This window comes from Emys orbicularis, chromosome 4, assembly GCF_028017835.1.
Source record: "Emys orbicularis isolate rEmyOrb1 chromosome 4, rEmyOrb1.hap1, whole genome shotgun sequence".
Classification (NCBI taxonomy): Eukaryota; Metazoa; Chordata; order Testudines; family Emydidae; genus Emys; species Emys orbicularis.
Window position 1 is genome coordinate 133,513,707 of NC_088686.1, and position 17,361 is coordinate 133,531,067.

Sequence of the window (17,361 nt, forward strand, 5' to 3'; positions counted from 1 at the left end):
GTAGAAAGGAGACAGCTAATCGTGAGGGCCAATCTGCAACAAGGAAGAGAAGTGCAGGGTGCTGAGGTTCCAGACCTTGGTCCTAGGGCTGGGCCCAGGGGCCAGGCTAGCACTCCTCGCAGGGTGACTGTACCCAGCACAGCTAGCACAGTGGGAAGCAAAGGTTGGTTAGTGCCACTCTCCAGTTTTCAGAGGAAACCCTTCATAGATGTGCCCTTCTCCTCCCCTGCACATTTTTGGATGCTTCCTTTGCCCCACCCCCCACTTGTTTTTTTCCTCTTTCCTCCCACCACCAATTGCATTTTACCAATGAAATGGGTGGGAATCCAAACAACTGAAAAAGCTGCTCTGTTTTTTCCTATTTTATAAAAATAAATTTTCTAAATGGAAACTTATTCAGGGGTTTGAAAGCACCCCCCCCTTTTTTTTTTTTTGGACAAATTTTGTTTGAACATGTTGGTTCAGTTCCATGCTATTGATCTTCAGCATCTTTCAGGCAACGAGCTCTGGTCCTTCTCTGGCCCCTAGCAGCAGAGGATCTAAGCACCCCACTTTTAGTGGATTTATCCTCCCAGCCCCCTATGCTAGTGCTCCTCCACCTGCCTTCCCTGGGTTTGCAGATGGCACCGGGATGCAGACAGGCGCTAGGCCAGAGCTTAGAGGGAGACACCGTGCGTGTGCTCAGAGGCAGAAATGTAAAGGCCTAGGGAACTTTTACAGAAAACATTTAGGCTTGGAGTGAGCTTAGGTGCCTATGGGGTTCGGTGGCTGCCAGGCAGGGTTTTGTAGAGTGCAGGGGTGCCTAACACTGGGCCTCAGGCAATAAGTACCTTTGTGGATCTGGGCTGAAGGGTCTCAAAAGGAACCCCAAAGCCCCCAACCTTTGAAGACTGTGCCCTTCCCATAAGTCAGATATGAATACCTCAGCCCGGCCTCCCCATGCTCATCTCTCTGCTGCACCTAGACACCAGCCCCTTGTATGTTTGGGAAGTCCCCTCTCCCAGTGTTGTAGAGACCCCTGCAGAGTCCGTTCAGTGATGGCCCAGGCAGGGCCCTGGGATGCTGGCTATGTGTATCTACTAAGCCTGTAGCAGACTCACCCCCAGGGACGATTTAACAGCAGAGAGCTTGAAGAAGACACGTCTCCCCTCTTCTGGGCAGACAGTTTTCATCTCCTCCTGGCTCATCCCCAGCAGCTGGTTGCCATTGAGCACGCCAAGGCACTTCACCGTGCTGCAGGGAGACAGACAGATGGTGAGGGAGGGGTAGCTAGGTGCACAGGGCAAGGAGTAACCCCCTGAGATCAGCTACCTGGTAAAGGGCGGGACTGCAAAGAAAAACAATGGACTGAGGAACTGGCAAAGCTCCCCGGTCGGACCATCAGCAGGGGAGACTGGCCTGGCGGGCGCGGTCTCTGTTCTAGCAGCAGCCGGAGCTGGACACAGGCAGATCTGCGCCAGGTGAGGTGCAGATGGATGGGGGGGCGGGGGAGGGGGCGTTTGCTGGAATGTACTATCCAAGATGGGGAGAGCTGGTATCAGTACCTTAGGGAAGCACTAACTGGGGCAAGAGGCACCAGTCAGTTTCATGCCTGGGAGTGGCCACCTGCCCCTTCTAGGGCATAAGGATCCTGCTTTCTTCCCTGGGGTTGGAAGGGGGGGTTGTTCTTCCCTCCCCCCCAGGTATCAAAGTGTCCTTGACACCACGGTCCCACACAGCTCTGGGCCTAACCCCAAACTGCCCAACGGTGGCTTGGCCAATTCTGTGCCACTGAAGTCAGCGGGCACAGGATCAGCCCCCAGGGCTTCAGGATTGGGCCTGATGTGACTCAGGGAGACCAGTGGGGTGATGGCAGGGAGGGGCCTTTCTCAGAGAGAGAGAGAGAGGCTGGTTTCCAGGGTTAGCGACTGAGACGACCTACATCTTGGAGAAGCCCATGTCCCGCAGCCAGGCCGTCACCTCCGCCGGCGTGGAGTGCTGCTGGAGACCAGGGGAGCTGCTTGGCGCCTAGATCCAAAAGAGAGGAGGGGACTGAGGAGTCTCACAGCAAATGAGAGCTAATCACGTCCCCCCAACAGACAAGCGAACACTTCCCTCTTCCCCCTTCCGGCCACCTCGCAAGCCACTGCCTGCAGGTGACAAGCTCTCAGAGCTGGTGTCTGCTGGATGGGAGATCGGGAGCCTTTAGCACAGTGCAGGGGATGAGATCAGGAAACCCCTATTCTACAGCCAGCATGCGCTGAACCGCTAGCAAGCTAGTTCCCATAATCCCAACCCCAGGGTGTGGGGACAGCGCCCCAGCACGGGGGGGGAACCCAGCCAGGTCAGTGGGTTGCTGCAGCTTGGAGTGGAACGGGGGGACCTACTTGGTTCATGCTGTTCTCCACAGGCTCCTGATCCACTGGTCCCACGATGTTGTTCGGGATATAGCCCCTCTCGCCGGCACTGTTTCTAGCAAGCCACCACTTCTTCCTCTGGTCTAGAATCTGAGCCAAGGGACACAGCGTAATTCAAATCAGCCCCCAGGAGCCCAGGTGGTGAATGAGTGAAAGCCGTCACCCCGGCTACCAGAGCAGGGGGTCACCCTCATGGCAATGCCAGACTCCCAGCATGGCATGGGGACTGTCTAGGGCATCTATTGGCAATTAGAGGCCTAGGCCTGGTCTACACTAGGGGGAGGGGGTCGATGTAAGATACGCAACTTCAGCTACGGGAATAGCGTAGCTGAAGTGGATGTATCTTATTTCGACTTACCTCCCGTCCTCACGGCGCGGGATCGACGGCCGCGGCTCCCCCGTCGACTCCGCTACCGCCACTCGCCCTGGTGGAGTTCCGGAGTCGATGGGAGCGCGTTCGGGGATCGATATATCGCATCTAGACGAGACGCGATATATCGATCCCCGATAGATCAATCACTACCCGCCGAGCCGGCGGGTAGTCTGGATGTACCCCTAGAGACTAAGGCCAGACAGGACCATTCTGATCTCCTGCAGGGCACGGGCCAGAGAGGGTCACCCAGTGATGCCTGGCTGACACCAGCTGAGGATCAAACTAAATAAATATCACACCAGATTCTGGACTGATTGGACTGGGTTTCTGGGGAGACAACTCCAGGTGCATGCTGTGTAATGCAGTGCTACTGTCCCACCACCCATGACACGGTGTGAGATATAGATCCATCAATCTGAAGGCCAGAAAGGCCCCTTCTCCCCATCGTTTGACCTCCTTCATAGTCCAGCCCAGAGAATTGTGCACAGTGTCTAGTCCCTGCTGTAATGTGTCACGCTACTGGGCCATCAAGTCCAGTGTGCTGTTTCTAGATGAAAACAAACAGCCTCTCCCAAAATTGCATCTAGCCAGACGTGCCCAGGGAGGAGGTGACATTTCCTTCCTATCCCCCGCCCACCTCCCCAAAATCCGAGACATCCAACTTCCACTCTCATGAGACCGGAGCATACATCGTTATAGTATGGGCATTATTAGCGGGCTTAATTTTAGTAGATGTCTGAAAACCCAGTACTGGGCACAGTACTATCGGTAGCAGCAACCCCCCACAGGCCGATCCTGTGCATGATATTTAGTCCTTGTTCCCCAGCCGTGCCATTGTGCAGCCTCTGGGCTGGTGGCATTTAGCCATAGTCAGCAATCAAAGGTCATTCTGTGCCTTGGTGCTGTAAGCCCTCTCTGCCTGTTTTCCAATCTCCATTCACTTTGATCCACCAGTCCCTAGTAGCCGCCCTCCCTCTATATCTGTAAGTAGTCCCAGAGGAATGCACTGTGCTTTAGAGAGAATGAAGACCCAGTTTCCTCCCAAAGGTATCTAAGTTCTGGCGCCAAGACCGCCTAGTAGAGACTGAACAATTCCCTGGCTTCATAGGACAGTTCCTGCCTTACCTCCAGCAGTTCCCCTTTCACGACAGTCAGCTCCTTGTTGTTCCTGGCCTGGAATTCATACATGGCTTGCATGCGCTGAGGAGGACTAGAAGGAGCTCTGGAAAGAGACCATGTATGGACTGTGACCATCTCAGGCCTAGATCCCTAGGGAGCCAGCTAAGAGATCCAGCTGCTTCTTCCAAAAAGAGAACCCCATCCTGATCTTTCTCACAAAGCTCTGCATGGCATGTAACTGTTGATTTCAGTACTACTCAAATCACCAAGAGCAGGTCTAGACCCACAGGATTTTTGTCTAGACAAAGCTAGAGGACCTGATCCTGAAGGGTGCTGAGCACCCTCAGCTCTCGTCACTCCCCCCATGGGAGTTGCGGGTGCTGCCCCCACCCACCCCCCAGAAGTGCTCAGCGCCTTGCAGGGTCAGGCCCATAGTCTGTTACTGTTGGGAGAACAGAGCCACTCGGCTACCCTGACACACTCAAGGGGAAAGAGCAACTGGCTGGGGCCAGGTGACCCAAAGGTGAACAGCAGGGGCTTGGGAGGGGCTGTGGACTTTGCCCACAGAGATGGCATAGACAGCAGTCAGGAGTGGCAGGATGGCATGGAGAGAGCTCTCAGACCATGGGGTGGGGGGCCAGGACAGGGTGACCCACTTTCAGAGGCAATAATGCAGTGAGCAATTAAGATACTCGACAAGGGAGCTAAATGAGCTACTCATTTGCTGTCTCCAGCGGGTTTGACCTTCCTGTCTCACACAGACCCTCTTTTGTTCCAGGGATGCTTCCCCCATTTCTGACACAGCGTGAACTGCTGAACCCAAGGGTGGACAAAGCCCCCACCTTGCCAGGGTTTCCCTCCCTGGCATCACTGCAGCTGACAACAGGGCCCCTTTGTAATGAGCTGCCCTGGCACCCACCCACAGGCTCAGCGACATCCCAGGATGGAAGCATGGCTCTGCTGGCAGGCTGAGACCAGTCAGCTGTGGCAGATTCTTCTGCTGGTAGGACAGAAAGAACCTTGTGTGTGTAGCAACTGCTGTGGGAGTGTGTGTAGCGTGTGTAGGATTTGGGGAATAGGACTGTGTTGAGCAAGGTGTGTGTGTGTGCGCACTTGCGGTCTCAAGAGGTGATCCCAGCAAGTTCTGAGTAGGAGTTATTTGCCCCTCATAGCCAGGGGCCCTGTGCTGCCCGTGTTCATTAAGTCACACTGAAGTCCAAGGGGCCTTCCTGGATGCAGTGTATTGGGACATTTCTCAGAACCTCAATAGGAAGCCGGGCCAGCCTAGGGACAGGAGCACGTACCTGGACGCGGCGTGGTTCTGGCTTCCCAGGGGCTGCTGCATGGAGAGACGATAAACATGTTTTAGTTACATCCTAGGGGGGCATTCCAGGGAAGCTGAGTGTGGAACAAGAGTCCTTCATGGCGCCCACAGAACAGACGTGTGATAACCCCCAGAGCCAGAGAAACAGCCTGGATAGGCTACGCAGCACGTGTGACCCCGGCAGCTTCTGGTCTGCAAACATAAGCCTGTCTTTCCAAGCTACAGAAGAATCTCCCTCAGCTGTTAGCAATAGTAGGGCTTTTATCACTGCTAGACCCTGGGTGGAGGGGCAGCAGTCCACACACAGCAAATTCTGCATGCACTAAGTCCCTGGTAGGGGACGTAATCCTTTCCCAGAGACTCACTCACTGGACAAGGTGCCAAGTCACGGCCTGGCTACAACCTTCTGTTCAGTGTTTAAAGGGAAGGATGGGCTTACAGCAGTGCAAAGCGTCTTCCCCTCCCCTGGACTCTGAGTTCCGATGTCTGGCTATGGTACACCTATAGCACTATAGCATCTGAGTGCCTCATAACCATTCATGCAGCTGTCCTAAGACTCCCTGGGTGAGACAGAGCAGTGCTACTAGTCCATTTTGCAGATGGGAAATTAAGTCACGGGTCCTCAAAGGTATTTAGGCACCTAACACCTATGGAAGTTAAGTACCTGAATACCTTTGAGGCTCTCTGCCTAAGTGACTTGCCCAAGGTCATATGGGCAGTCAGTGGCAGAGCAGGAGCTTGAACCCGGGTCTCCCAGGGCCCAGGCTAGTGCTCTAACCACTAGACAACCCCCTCTCTCTTACAAGGGGGTCCGGGGCCAAACTGCCTCATCAGTTTTGCTTCTGTGAGATGAGCCCATTAGATGTCCCTTGTGCTATTCCCCCTTCCCAATGACAGTGCTTCAAGTGGGCTGAGAGTGATGTGAGGGGAATCTATCGTAATCTGGGAGTAGCAGCTTTGGGAAGACAGTACTTAAAGTGCACCCCTCGGCCACCCAGCTCAAATTTTAATTTGTGCCGCCACGAACAGCCTGGCAGTCAAGACTCACCCCCTCCACGTGAGTGGCGTTCTCCCTCTGGGTCGGCAGGGGGGGCACCCACCCATCTGAGAAGATGGGGATGTAGGGAGGGATGAACTGTCCGCCTGGGTACTCTGTCCTGGGATGGGGAAGAAAGGGAAGACTTTGCAATGCTGGTCTCCAGACAGGACTGTAAACACGTCTCTCTAATCACCGGCAGCTGCACAGGGTGGGTGGGAGCGACTCGAAGGGGGACCCATAGCCTGACAACAAGCAAAGAACAGGTCAAGGGGCTCAGGCTGGGAAGGGAGGCACCAGTCAGCCCTGCAGGAAGGTGCACATGGGGGTGGAGGGGACAATGGAAAGCTCAGTGAATTGGGCTGCTGGTTCCAAGCCGGCTCGGGCTGGTAGAGACAGACGCTGTTCCTGGATGTCTGATGCCCGTTTGGGAGGAGTTGACTCTGCCCTCAGCACAGCTTCTCTCCCCATCTCAGGGCTGAATGGGCAATGGAGCTCGAGCTCGCCTCTCAGACCAAGACAGGGCTGGGTAATGCGGGGAAGCTGTTGCCTGGGGCTAAAGAGTGGACTTCAGACCAGCAACTACAATCCGGATTATCATTAAAGGGGGAGATGGCTCCACTGGATCCCAGTTCGAGTTCTTTCCACGTTCACCGGCTTAAGATCCTCCCCGTTAACAGCAACAGACGGTGCACGTGCCAAGCAGCTGCTCCGCGCCCTGCTGGCTCGGCAGAGGGAATGGCCTGGATGGCCGAGGGATTCTCCTCACCTCGTTGTGTGCCAAGCCTTGCCCAGACTCTTCCAGGTGTCACGATCCTTTTTCTCCAAAGACTCGTCCAGCAGGTCGATGGCTGCCTCAGTCAGCAGAGGGGAAACAATGGAAGAAGCCAGGCTTGGCCAGGGACAGGTGGATAAAATCTGTATATTGGGCAGATGGGGAGGAACCACAGTGACAAGTCAGGTCAGCCCAGACCTCTGAGGGTCATGTCCGAGGGCAGCTGTGTTGTCAGGGTGCCCTGCTCATGCCTGCTTTGGGTGCAGCTGGGGGTGATGAGATGTTTGCAGGGAGATCTGTAATTGTGAAGCGCACAGTGCTGGGTGCAGGGGAACGGTTCACACTATCACTGTGCAGCAGAGCTCCAAAGTGCTCTTTGAACAGAGCCAATCACACAGCCCTTGGGGGCGGTAGGCGGATGCCGGTTTTACAGATCAGGACATGGAACCACAGAGAGGGAAGTGATTTGCTCAAGGTCACAAAGCGAGCCAGCGGCAAAGCCAGGAATAAAAGCCAGGAGTCCTGACTCCCAGGCCTGTGCTTTAATCACTAGCCCATGCCCTCTCCTGGTAGCCATAAGGCTATGTCCTGAGAATTTTACTGCCAGGGAAAATCCGGGGTCTCTCAGATTCCTGTGGTGGGGAAAAATATGCATGCAACCCATGCATTGCCCACTGTGAGCTGGCCCCCCTCTGTGCCCACATAGGACAAAGGGGCTTAGCTCTGGAATTCCTGGCAGAAGCCACAATGGCAGTCTCTACACCTACCCCTGAAGAATGCAGCGTGACGCTGCTGCTTGCTAAAAGAGCCGATTGTCCCCTAGGCTGGGTGTTTGGCGCTCTGTCTCATCAGGTTTCTCTTTGCTGCTGCAATGGGCGTGTGGGATACAGCAAAGGTAAATGACGGAACCTTGCAAGCACCAATGAGACAAGAGGACGGCGGTTCCTTCCCTGTGTGTAGTTTTGCAGCTGATGGAAGCACTGCAGGTGCGTATGTGCTTTCCTTATTTGGTGAGGCTCCGAGACCTGGGCTTTGGGATCGGTCAACACTCAGTTTTTCTGGAGCCCTCAATCCAACTTAGGGTGACCAGATGTCTCAATTTTATAGGGACAGTCCCGATATTTGGGGCTTTTTCTTATATAGGCGCCAATTACCCCCCACCCCCGTCCCGATTTTTCACCCTTGCTGTCTGGTCGCCCTAATCCAAATCCCAGAGTATGAGTTTTGGGGGAAGTTCTTCACCTGGGATAAGTTGGTTTAGTTCCATTGAAGTCACAGAGATGGTGGCAGCTCCACCAAAGCTGATGGAGCTATACCAATTGACACCCGCTGAGGATCTGGCCTGCTAGTAAGTAATTCCCAAGGAGAGCAGGATCAATTTGGAATAATGGTGTCATTAGGAGAATACGATTTGCATACTGGTATTTTCCAGCCTGCCAGCTCATTGGATGCATGGATACGAGGGGAGTCAACCTGCAGCCCTGTCAATGAGATGGATCCTAACCGTCTGGGATACTCACGAAGGAGAGGATGGAGAAGATGATTCGAAGCAGTTCCGGGGCACTGGGCTGCTGCTGCAGCTTAGGTTTCAGCTTTCCCTGTGCAGACACAAAACATAGGCAAAGCTTTTCACCTCTCTGCCTTGGCCCCACTGTCAGGGAGGTAGCTGCACCCTGGGCGGCTAACGCAAGGAGGAGCAATGCAGAGGTGTTGCAAACTTGGCTGCAGCATGTGCTCTGTAACAACTGTGGCTGGCTCTGGTAGAGCAGGGGAGTCAGCAGCAGAGCCCCCAGCCCCCAGAAACTCCCTGCTGCATGGATATGACAAACACGTACCTATGCCGTATGCACTGTTCTTGCTATAGCTGTGTGACCCCGGACTCCTGCAGGTGCAAGGTGTGGGGGAGGCTGCAGTCTTGGCAGGACAGAGCAGAGACGCCTGGCCAGGACTGCGAGGAGGAGCACCCCAGCCACTGCTGAACGGCTTTGTCCCAGGTAGGAGCCATTCAGCAACCGGATGGCCTGCCCCACGGCTGGGGACTCTTCCTCCTTGCAGGCCTGGCTGGGGATCTCTGCTCCTCCAGGCCAGGATGACTGCAGCCTCTCCGGCACCTTGCGCTCCGGTGTCTTGGGCCCCTTGGCCATGCGGGGAGCCCCCTGCAGCCTCACTGCCAGCACTGCCCTAGCCCTAACTCCAGCCAGACCCCCCACTTACTTTACAGCAACCTTAACAATTAAAATAATTAAAAATAGAAAAAAAAAACCAATATGAATCATTGAAATTAGAGACAATAAAACCTGAATTTTGCCAAGCCTACATACGCACCACCCGACCATACCCCCACCACCCTGGCTCGGCATCCAGCAGGAGGGACAGCCAGGGGCATACAACACACTCAGCTCCAGCTACTCTTTTCTATATTGGTTCTCAGATCACACTCATCACCAAAGTTTCTGAGCGCCTAAGCAGAGGAACCCCATGGGAACGGCCATGCAAGACCAGACCAGTCCCCCAGCCCTCACTGCTTGTGCCAGGTCAGACCAATGATCCCACTAGTCCCATAGTGGCTGATGGAAACTTCTTCGGCTCAAGCGATAGGGCCCAAGCAGTGCCAGGGGTTTCCTGGCTCTAAGAGGTTGCCAAGAAGCCATAGATTTATCCCAGCGTTATAGGCACAGTGACCCCACCCTCCATCCCCAGATCCCTCCGTCCCTGATCCTGTTTAGTTTCAATAACTAACGTGATTCCCTGGTGGCGCTGAGGGGAGTGGGACACAGGGGGTTGGGTGCACCAGGGTCTCTGCATCCAGGCATTTATACCATGCTCATCTCCATTGTATCCCAGTGCTCAGCCTCTTGCGGGGAGGGGATAGGTTCCCCCGTTGGACTTGTGTCCTCTGCTAATTGGGCCGGGCTGTGTCTGCAGACGATACAATGGGCTCTGTGTGCTGCTGCCATGGGCACCCCCTTGTTCGACCCACAGCCAGCTCTGCCCACCCAGCCGGTAGCCCCGACCTACCAGCAGGTTTAAGGCGTATTTGATCTTCTGCAAGCAGGTCTCATACTCAGACTCAGGGGGCAGCACTGTGAGGCAGAGAGAGGGAGAGACGGGAGGGAGCTGTCAGCCTGGTAGCTGGGCCCTTACACCCACCTCTCCCACACCGCAGCAAGCAGGCAGCCAGATGCTGACAGACAGATCGGCCTCCCCACCCACGCACTCTCAGGGCAGGTAGCTTCGCTCTCAGGAGTGGGCCCTGTCCATCTGGCCATCCATTGCCCCTCCTCCCTCCCCATCCCCTCTCCTAATAGCTGAGAACAGCAGAGAGCCTCAAGAGATGGGCCCCAGCCCCAGCTCTGGAACTGGCTCCTGGAGAGGCAGCCCAGGCCTGGGGACTGATCCGGGGCAGGAGCCACCCAGGCCCCGGGACCCCACCTAGCCATTAGGAAGGGGCAGCGGCTGTGCCAAAGGGCACGAAGCTCCGTTCATGGGGTAACTCCTCGCCTGCCCCAATGTCATGAATAGCCGTATGCTCTCCGCTACCCACTCCAGGCTGGAGATATGGATACACTAGCCAGGGGCACAGACCCTAGCCACTTCCTTCCCCTGGAGGCCCACAGAGACCTGCCCCCAGATCCACCTCTCCCCTGGGGGCCCACCCAGAGACCTGTCCCCCAGATCCACCTCTCCCCGGGGGGCCCACCCAGAGACCTGCCCCCCAGATCCACCTCTCCTTGGGGGGCCCACCCAGAGACCTGCCCCCCAGATCCACCTCTCCCCTGGGGGCCCACCCAGAGACCTGCCCCCCAGATCCACCTCTCCTCAGGGGGCCCACCCAGAGACCTGCCCCCCAGATCCACCTCTCCCATCACAGGGTGTGTCTATACTCACTGCAGCTGGGACTGAGTGTCCCACCCTGGGTAGACAGACACACACTAGCTCTGTTCCAGCTACAGTGCTATAAATAGCATTGTGGCTGCTGCAGCACAGGCAGGGGCACGGAGTCCAGGCCTGCCCGACCCCCTGGCTCCGCGACAGGGTGGGCAGCCTGGGCCATGCTCATGCCGCAACATGCACACGGCTCCACTCACGTGCGTTAGCCGAAGCAGAGCTAGTGCGTCTGCCTACCGAGGCTGGGATGCTCACTCCAGCGGCTGTGGAGACATCCCCTCAGAGACCTCCCCAGGTCCCCTTTCCCCTGGGGGGGCCATGCAGAGACTGACCCCACTTCTCTTAGGAGTGCAAGGCCCCCTTCCCCCCCACCCGAACCCTTCCCCCTCCCTCACCTCCTCTCTCCTTGTCCTTTTTCTTCGACTTCTTCTTGCTGCTCAGCGAGCCGCTCGTCTCCTTCAGCTTCCCCACGAAGAGCTCGATGTCACTCAGCACGTGGTTCAGGATTTCCTGTCGACACAAGCAGCTGGGATGTATCTGAGGCAGGGCGGGGCCCTAGGCCAGCCTCTATCTCTGGGGAGAACGCCCAGGCCTAGCCACTGCAGCCAGAGCACAGAGCAAGGTCTGCCCATGGGGAACCTAATGCTGTATATTGGCAGGAAAAGTCCTGCATTGGGACCGGACCGGCAGGCGTCAGAAGGTGGTGGAGCTCCTGCCCTGCCGCAAACCCGGATCTCCGCAGCTCCTCCTTTGGCTGTATCCCCCCTTCCACTCGCCGACCGACCCACAGTTCCTTCTGGGCAGGGCTGGGTCACAACTTGTCCCCTAAGCCAGCTGGCAGAGTGCAGAGGCTAAAAATCCACCCAGCTACCCCCTGGCTGCTACTTCCCCTCCCTCTTCTGCCAGCTGCTCTCCAGGCCTTTCTCCTCGGGCCTGGCAGGGCACTTGGCGAGTGCCTTCCCACATGGGTCCCAGCCCGACACTGCAGCCCCCAGGAGGGTCAGAAGCGTATCAGTACCAAACAAGCTCTGTCCTACTGCAAGTTTGCCTGATGATGCACCAGGGGCCAAGCCTATCCTTGGGGCAGGCTCCACCGGGCGATGACGGGGGCTGCAGCAGTCCCAGGAAAAGCTGGTATCAGGGAAGCAGCTGGAGCACTTACAGTGTCTTTGTCGAAGTCCTGCGTCGCCTCCAAGCTGGGATCCGTCCACTTGTCTCTCAGCTTTGGGGGCCGCGGCTGGTCAGGCGCTGCAATAGCCAGGGGGTGGGGTCAGTCACAGCAGGCAGGGGTTTGTGGTGGGGTTTCCATTCCACGCCCCCGTCCGCCAGGGCTCAGACTTACAGCTCCCGCCCCCCACTGCCCTCTGCACCCTCCCACAGCACCTCCCCGCGCTCTGCAGACATCAGTGAACGCGGCCCGGCTAAGGGGAGTCAGTATCATGAGCTCCATGGTACAGAGAGTCAGTGGCAGAGCTAGGAAGGGAATCCATGAGTCCTGAGTCCAAACCTGTACCTCCCTGGCCTGCCTCTCCTCTGCGCCAACCCCCCTCCACTCACCACCCCCTCCCTGCCATACCAGAGCCTGTTTACCATAATCCATGGAGACTGGGGGATTCCGGGGCACCTGGTCTTGGCTTTGCCATGCTCGTGGTGCGGGTGGAATAAAGGGGTCTGGCTCTGGCGGTCCAGCCCATCTATCCTGGCTGGTACGTGGGGGGTTGCTGTGGAAGGACCCTCGGCTGTGCTGGGACAGCATGGTCTCCAAACTGCTCCTGAGAAAGGGAACAAGGAGGGCATCTTCTAGTAATGCAGCAGTAAGTGCTGTCCCTGCAGAGGGGCTGGGAGGGGAGGCTTCTTCTGCCACAGAGAAGGGGCTGCATTGCGCCCCCTGGGGACACTGGAGGAGAAATGCCTGGTGACCCCTAGGAAGAGGGGTGGAGGAAACACATCCCATCCACAAGGGCTTTGTGTGACTCAATCCTAGGAGCACCCCAACTCTATGGAAGGACTGAGTGCACCTGTCTAGAGTTGGGGTGTGGGCTAGGGGACCTCAGAAGGTGGGGAATTTTCTTTGTACCTTTATGGGGGGGTTCCTTACTGGAAATCCAGGGTGTGTGGAGGGGGATGGGGGCTCCTGGGAATCCAGGGTTGGGGGCTGTGTCAGACCTGGAAGTGCCCCAGCTGGAGACAGTGGTTGGGGGGTTGCACCTACGTTACCCTGCTGGAGACAGGCTCTCTACATCCCATTACCTGAGCACGTCCTGACTCTCCCGTTCCCCTTTCCACTCCTTGACGGCCTTCTCCAGGTTGGCTTTCATCAGCTCTGCCTGATGGGAAGGGAAGAGGAACACAGCAGGACCATGAATTCCCCTCCACAGCCCTGCAGTAGAGAGCAGCGGTCCCTATGCTGCCAATAGCGGGGGTAGACCCCAGAACATCCAGCTTTGAAAGCAACTGCTACTGGAGCTATAGGAGACTCTCCCTAGCAGTGTGGGGACAATGACACACAATCATGATTCCATCCAGTACAGGGCTGCAGTGACACATACACCCCATGCTAATAAGTCTCCAATTCCCGTGCTCCACAGAGGGGGCCAAGCCGCTACCTGAAGCCGTCCTTAGACCTGCTGCCGCCCACCGAGGCGGTACTGTGTAGCCGGGCCCGTGCTGCTCACCCCCAGCTGCTCGCACTGGAAGAGAAGGATGCTGCTCCCGTGCTGGCTCTGCTCCCTCACGGTGACGGCCAGGAGGGAATTGTAGACACAGCGGTTGAGGACGGCAGCGCACTCCTGGACGCTCTCCAGGGGGTAGCTCTCCAGCTCCTCCTGCAGTAGGGGGGGGGGGAGAAGAGCGGGGGGGACGGGGCAGATCAGCGGGACAGTGGGTGTCTCTGCTCTGCTGGAGATCCAAGCTCCTCTTCCATGGACATGGGGTGTGTGGGGAATCCTATGGGCCGGAGGCAGCATTTCCTGCCAGCCCTATGGCAGGGGATGAGGGTAAGCCCCCCAATTTGCTCTCCCCCAGGACCCCAAAGAGAGTGCATGCTGGGCGGGAGGGGCTGGGCCCTGCTGGGAGGAGGCTAAGATGGGCTGGGAGACCCCCATGCACCTTGGTCTCGATGTCGTTCAACAGCAGCTCATGGCCCCTCACTTGCAGGATCATGTCCTGTCCCCAGACCCGTCCCTGCGCATCCATCATCTTCAGCCGTGCCACACAGTCGTCCACGCCACGGATGTCCTTGGAGTCCACGTGGACAGTGAGCAGGTGCTGGGGACACAAAGCACAGTGTCCAGGCCCTCCCCAGCATCCCCCACCCCAGCCCCTGACAGCAGGAGAGGGGACGCGTGGGGCACCACGCAACCTGGGGCGGGGCCCCGCGTGACATGGCTGAGCAAGGTGGCGGTGGGTGGTACTGGCCAGTGCAGAGCACGAGGCGGGGACGTCTCGTCTGCAATCAGTGGGGAACCCAGCCAGGGTGAAAGCCCAGAGGAAGCAGTGTGCACCAGCATCACCCATCCTGGCGCACCGGAGCATGCTGGGAAGGCCCCTCCCCACTGGGGTGAGATGACAGCGTGGGGGCAGCTGGTCGTGCTCTGATGAGTGGGTGTGCACAGGGCATTTTCTCCAGGGAGGGAAAACAGGCCACTTGGGCTTCTCCTACCTCCACGCGGTGCTGGAAGTCGCTTTGCTGCTTCAGCGTGGAGAGGGTGTAATCCTTGCGCTGGCCTGCAGGCGGAGAAGGGCAAGAGGAATGAAAGGGAGAGGCAGAAATCTGGGCAGAAGAAGGGGCTGGCTAACGGGAGCAGTGGTGCAAGTAGAAATCATTTCTTGCCAGTGCTGCACTCATGGGAGGGACACAAGGGAGGGCACGTGACCTCCCCATATGACTCCACCCTGCCCCCAACCCGGGGCCCCCACACTCTCCCCGGCCCCTCTGACGCCCCCCCTTACCTGTCTAAAATTTTACAACAAAATGATGCTTTGGGCCCCTGGTGCCACCTGTTCTTCCAGGTGTCATTGAGGATCCAGCAGCACCCCACATTGAAAACTTCTTAAATGAAAGAAGGATAGGAAGGACAATCACCCCACTTTCCCTTAACACACTATCAGTGTCTTCCTTATGTCCAAACTAAGCTTCTGCCAGCTTGGCTTTATCTAAGAGTATGTTCACTACCAACGTTAAAGAGCTGCTGCGGCAGCGCTTTAACGTGGCTGTGTAGTCGTGGCATGGCACTGGGAGAGAGCTCTCCCAACGCTGTAAAAAACCCACCCCCACGAGGGGAGTAGCTCCCAGCGCTGTCTACACTGGCATGTTACAACGCTGAAACTTGCAGCACTTTGGGGGGGAGCGGTTCACACCCCTGAGCGAGAACATTTCAGCGCTGTAAAGTGGCAGTGTAGACAAGGCCTAAGTATTGCTCCCCGCCTGGCACCAGGAAAGCAAAGATGCTGCACCATTTGGGTTTGATGGGAAAGAGGCACAGAACTGTGTGTGCCATGTGCATCTTGATAGAACTCCAGCCCACCTTGTTTTATTATTTTCCTCAGCATGACATACAGGAGGGGGAATCAAAATCAGCCTGGCAGAACATGCATGAGAACTGTCTCTGGGCAGATAAGCAATTGATCAAAATCACATTCTCTGATCTCTTGGGGCCAAATCCTATTCCCATTGAAATCAAAAGAAGTTTTGCTATTGAGTTCAATGGGAACAGGCTTTGACATCTGGAGAGGAAAGAACAAAACCACTCAAGCAATGGCTATGTTGCTTATACCATAGGTATCAAAGGCTGCTGACTCATGTGAGAAAGGCAGCAGATATCTGATCTTTGTCCATTACAAGGGAGAAATCAGCGATCAATGAGGCTAGAACAGTCTTTGGACCATAACCAACTCATAAGTCCATCTGCAAAGGATCAAGGAAATATGAAGGCTCCAGACTACCTTAAAGTCCTCAGTCCCTTGGTTAGAATGCTCCCATCAGTATATGTTCATAGTCCAGAGGCTGGAGCAGGAATCAAAAACATGTCTAAACACCTTCTGTTCCCCCCACCCCTGCCCTCTTGAGGACTCCTGACCAACTTAACAGCACAATACATATGCTAACAAACTTAAACAAAGCCTTTGTTTATGTTTGTTAGCACATGTATTGTGCTGTTAAACCCATATAACGAATGAATGAATGCCCTCCCTAGCAGCGTTCTGCTCCTTTAAGGAGCAGAGTGCAGCTCCACCCCTACTCCAGAGGGGCGGGGCCAGCCTCCCCAAGTCTTTCCGGTGCCCCGTACCCACTAAAAATCTCTTGCCGGTACTGCGTACTGGAGCGTACCACCCTACTTGCACTCCTGGGCGGCAGGTGCGGAGACATGAGGGAGGGGAAGGGGAGGGGTAGGCTGAAGGGAGGGGGACGCTGGTCTTACGGTAAATGGCTTTGCTGCTGGGCCTGGACGTGCTGTTGGCTCTGATGAAGTCTGGGCTGCCATTGCTGAACTCACTGCAGAGAGGACAGACATACAGACACCTGGTGCATAAGATCCCAAGGACCCTCCTCCCTCCCCCCGAGCTTGGGCCTTGCTCCCCAGTGCAGGGACCTGCTGGCATGTGCCAGGTTGTGCAGCAGAGCCGGGCGAGTAGGGTTTGACGACAGTTGGCCTTTGCCTGGCCCCCACCGGCCCGTGAGGAATCTCAGAGGGTGCCTCCCCACCCAGATGGGGAGATGCAGAGAGAGCAGTGCCTGGGCCCTGCTTGGAAGATGCCCCCTGTCCCTCAGGTTTGCTGCTCTGCCCAAGAGCCCTGGGGATGGTCAGAGAAGCAGCTGTCAGATGGAGCATTGATTGTACTGTGTGCCTGTGGGGTGGGGGAGCAGGGTAGGGGGCACCCCCGAGCCCTAAGAGAGATGGGCACTCACTTGTGCTGAGACTTGGTCCCGTAGCCAAAGTGCTCCATCATGGTCGGCCCAGAGAGCAAGCCCTGCAAAATAGAAACTTCAGAGCCCACACCCAGAGGATGGGATCAGCTGCAGGAGAGCAGGGTAGAGGGAGCTGAAAGGACGCAGGGCCACAGTAGTAGGAGAATCATATGTCCCATTTTCGCCAGGACAGTCCCTTTTTTAAGTCCTGTCCCAGCCGTCCTGACTTTTCTGGCAAGAGTGGGCATTTGTCCAGATTGCTCTTGCAAAGCTGATCAGCTGGCAAGAGCAAATGGGCCAAATGCCCACTCTTGTCAAAAGAGAGTGGGGTGCGGAGGAACGTGCATGGCGGTGATGCCAGCCCTGCGCAGGGGGAGAGGCAGGGCTCGGGCAGGGGCAGGCAGGGCTCCCACCCCCCACCTCTGCCCCCTCGGCTCCAATGCACACCAGTCACTGACGCTGCCCTGCCCTCCCTCAGTATAGGGGCACACCCTGATCCTGCCCAGCCATGCAGCCCTCTGCAGGGAACAAGGGGCTTCCAA

At 56.6% G+C, this 17,361-nt stretch overlaps 1 protein-coding gene across 1 annotated transcript; it reads right to left on the reverse strand.

The window, feature by feature from the left end:
• Positions 1-15: 15 nt before the first annotated feature.
• Positions 16-16,860, reverse strand: EPS8L3 (EPS8 signaling adaptor L3). Its single transcript, XM_065404297.1, has 19 exons — positions 16,820-16,860; positions 16,332-16,405; positions 14,573-14,637; positions 14,020-14,178; positions 13,587-13,736; positions 13,162-13,238; positions 12,502-12,683; positions 12,074-12,159; positions 11,307-11,421; positions 10,042-10,106; positions 8,544-8,621; positions 7,018-7,166; positions 6,261-6,369; positions 5,193-5,227; positions 3,895-3,991; positions 2,367-2,486; positions 1,922-2,007; positions 1,101-1,233; positions 16-33 (listed from the first exon to the last, which is right to left on the reverse strand). Exons 1-19 carry the CDS (start codon positions 16,858-16,860, stop codon positions 16-18), a joined length of 1,839 nt encoding a protein of 612 aa, XP_065260369.1.
• Between the last annotated feature and the right edge of the window lie 501 nt (positions 16,861-17,361).

Coding starts and splice junctions, on each gene's coding strand:
- EPS8L3 (XM_065404297.1), bottom strand. CDS start 16,860: ATGATGGAGCACTTTGGCTACGGGACCAAGTCTCAGCACAA. Junction 3,992..5,192: donor CAGAACCACGCCGCGTCCAG/GTACGTGCTCCT, acceptor GTCTCTTTCCAG/AGCTCCTTCTAGTCCTCCTC. Junction 1,234..1,921: donor GACATGGGCTTCTCCAAGAT/GTAGGTCGTCTC, acceptor GTCTCCCTGCAG/CACGGTGAAGTGCCTTGGCG.